This window comes from Habropoda laboriosa, unplaced genomic scaffold (genome assembly GCF_001263275.1).
Source record: "Habropoda laboriosa isolate 0110345459 unplaced genomic scaffold, ASM126327v1 scaffold409, whole genome shotgun sequence".
Lineage (NCBI taxonomy): Eukaryota > Metazoa > Arthropoda > Insecta > Hymenoptera > Apidae > Habropoda > Habropoda laboriosa.
The window spans coordinates 52,926-56,623 of NW_017100630.1; the positions used below are offsets into that span (position 1 = coordinate 52,926).

Below are 3,698 nucleotides of genomic sequence, written 5' to 3' on the forward strand. Positions count from 1 at the left end.
GTGAAACTTTAAGTTCTCAAATTTAGTAAAATTTTGTTTGAGAGTACAAAATTCATTATAAATATTTATATTTTGGGAGGCAAATATATTAATAGTAGTTCTACTTTTAAAAATTACAACATGTTATAATATTATTGTTCAAACTTGCAAATCTAGAAATACATATTCCGCTATATTTATATTTTAATTTATTTGTACTATAGGTGATTTTTCAATTCTTTTGACCGGGCAGCGGACAAGGGTTGTCGAACTTATATCACTTAAAATGTGAATTTCTTTCATCCAATGCAAATATCTATGAAAGGTGTATAGTAGAGTCCTCTTATCAATACCAACGAGATTACGAGTTTATCTGAACTGATAAGACAAGCCATTTACATTTGCAAGACACAAGTTTCTGTCTTTGATACCGTTTACAGAAATTGAGAGCTCTTATGCATTTCAAGGAAAATAAATCCATTTCAGTACTTATTGTCATCGAGTTACGAAAAACAAAAGTATTATTTTAATCAATTTATAGTGATATATTCTTTATCATTGTTCCAGTGACTTTATGCTCTTTCATCCTCAATTGTTTCGACAATTCTTTCTTACATAAGAAGCAGCTTATAGCGATAGCAATTCGCATTTCACGCGTATGCACTTGGAAGATTGTTTTTGTTCATGTTATTGATTTCCTGCTGCCTAACGTTACTAAACGTGGTGTGAAAACAGAGACAAAAAAGGAAAGACGGTGCAAGGAGAGCCATCGATGACTGGCGACGTTGCAAGCTTTCCGCGCAGTAATAATTCATCGGGGTCAACCTCGCCCAGCCAATATCGATCCTGTTCGTCCAAACGATAACGTGAAACTATGATCCACATCCATATCAAGGGTTGACCTAACTTGTTGAATCTCAGGGCCGAGTATGGTTATTTTCGTTACCTTTTTCTCTTCGGACATAAGGGAAAATTGACGTCGTTGCAGTTATCGTAGTCAACCTCGACCTCGTTTATCGTTCTCATTTTTCTCTTGCAGCTCAATTAATGTGCATCTAGTATTTGTTCTGTTAATTACGTTTTTCAGTATTCGGGCGATTTTGATAACGTTGCTTTTCGATTTATTTCTATGTAGGTGTGGGTGTGTGTGTGTGTGTATATATATATATTTTTTTTAAGTAATGCTTAGAAAGAAACATTTCAAACAAAGGTTACTTGTTTTCTACTACAGATTACAGCAACAATAGGTTTTCCATTTAAAAGTTTAAAGTTAAACCAGTTTCACTCCAGGAAGAAGAAAATAGTGAATAGAATACAATATTAATATTAATTTAAAGGCCCATAGAACCTCGAGATATTAAGTTGGTGATTCTCAAGATATTAAGCTACTCAAGGCTCGTGGGCTATCCTATATATATTACAAATGAGATAACGTCTCTAATATGTTGTTTCCTATTTTAGTTCTTTATTTATCTTTTATTCAAAATCAATTTGATCGGTTAAAAATCGTTCATTTTAACTTGTTTCTCAATATTGTGCAATAATGCACTCGTGCATTAAGCATAAACAAAAAAGTATATATGTACATATATATAAGAACAAGTAAATAAAAATATTTTTATCTACTTTTCATTCTTCTTCTTCTATGTATTTAGACGAGTAAATGTATATTTATCCTTATGTGTTCTGTACGTTATATGTAACTCAATTTATCTTTTTATAAAAAATCCTATTTATCTATCTCTTATCAAATTGTTTATCTGTCTAAATCACACGTTTGATTATTTCTGGAGTCTCGTCCCATACTTTCTTTTAAAATTGTTGTATTTAACTAACAGTTATTTATTATCAATTACTAATAATCATATTTGTTTGGTGTACGAACTTCTATTGTTACGTATGAATAAAAAGAGCAAAGAAATAAACGACTAAACAAATATTCAATAAAGCTATTAGGCGCTAATAATTGGCGTAATTTCGAGTCAGTTATAAAATATTGTCATTCGATCGGAAATAGACGACATATGTAATTACAATGAAAGATTGATGAATAATACATTTCAACCAGAAAATAAGACCAGTCGACTGACGATTAATCGCAAGAACTGATAATAATAAAATCAACAATATGAATAATCGCAATTTGATTATCAGACGAACAAATTACATAGACATTAACTCGATGTGTTTGGTGTGTGCGTAATTTCTATTAACCATACGAATATTTGCTAGATTAATCGTCTGGATAGAAATCAGCTTTATGTCTAGCGGACGGAACATGAATGTCTTTCACGAATAGGTGAAAAAAAGATGAAAGAATGTGGTTACAGACCACAAAGAGGGAGTTAACTGCGCAGAGCAGGTACTTGATGCAACGTAGGCCAACGTCGAGGTGTGTGGCAGCCATTTTGGTGTCCAGGAATCCTCTTTCACGCAGGTGCACTACGGAACTGAATGTGGAAACATCAAAACTCGATTCGATGTATCGTATTATCTGCTGATAAAACCGTATACGTACCAACAATACACGTAGCGCTACTTGTTACGTGCTTGTGCAAGAATCTTTTTGTTCTTGTATTTACGAAATCTGTTATAATGAATATTCGTAGCAAATAACTAAAATAAATTATTGAACTGATAAAAAAAAAAATTAATTTTTTTACGAATTCTGACGTAACAAATTCATCGTATATAGTAATAAGTGTTTACAAATTTTTCATCACTATCGTAATAGATTGTTAGTCATCGTCGTTAATAGAATAAAAATTTCAATGCTTGCATTATTTCCAGCAACGAAAGCTTTGACAAGATGGGCGTCATTTAAACAATTGTATGCTACTAGTAATTATGAAATCGCAAATTTAAGAAAAGAACAATATATTTCTAGATGAATTAGATTACAAGAATGATTAACTAAAATACATTTCGTTGTGTAACATAACAATTACGAAATGATAAACAAAAATCTAACAATAAGGATTGTACAGTTTACTTTAATTTAAAAGCATATAAATATACACACCCGCCGTATATATGTACATATGATTAATGTCATTTTTGTTTATTTCAAAATATTAAAATTTTTCGTAATCAAAAACCTAACCTTGAAATTGAAGTGTAATATAACTTAAATATATTTTCCGTTAAATCTGCGTTAATATACTGCTGTATCTACTTCCATGACAGTATGGCAGATTCATTTAAGATTTATTTATAAAAAATATTAACACTATAATGTGTAATATTAATAATACCTATCTTTCTTATGTTATACACTATTGAATAAAATATGCATTAATTAGTTAGTTATTGTAAGATTAATATGTAAATGTTAATGCTTCATTATGTGAATATTTATATCCTGTATATTTTCCTAAATTAACTATTTTTATCGCTATAGTAACTTTTAGTAGATATTTGTGCTAAAAGGCACATAACCAAAATAGCAAACATTTGCAAAGTTGTTGCAAACAAAAAAGTAGTCTAACTTAAGAAGTGTTCATAATAAATAGTATGCAAGCATATTTTTTGATAAAAAAAATAAAAGACGTAACTTCAAATACACATGTCTGAAGAAATAAGTTTTACTTAGCTACCTAGATCAAAATCATGATATACATACATACCTGTATTAGATAAAAAACATATTCGTTCTGATATTTTAACCATCTTGTGGAAAGTATTGTAATTTAAATTGTTTATTGTTGTAACATTAATTT

At 29.9% G+C, this 3,698-nt stretch overlaps 1 protein-coding gene across 1 annotated transcript in view; it reads right to left on the reverse strand.

The window, feature by feature from the left end:
* Positions 1–2,417, reverse strand: part of LOC108576784 (23 kDa integral membrane protein-like) — a 6,118-nt gene extending 3,701 nt beyond the window's left edge. Inside the window, exon 1 of the mRNA XM_017939844.1 lies at positions 2,312–2,417. Coding sequence (XP_017795333.1) covers positions 2,312–2,386 — 75 coding nt within the window. The 5' untranslated portion in view covers positions 2,387–2,417. The remainder of the gene's footprint in view (positions 1–2,311) is intronic.
* Positions 2,418–3,698: the final 1,281 nt, after the last annotated feature.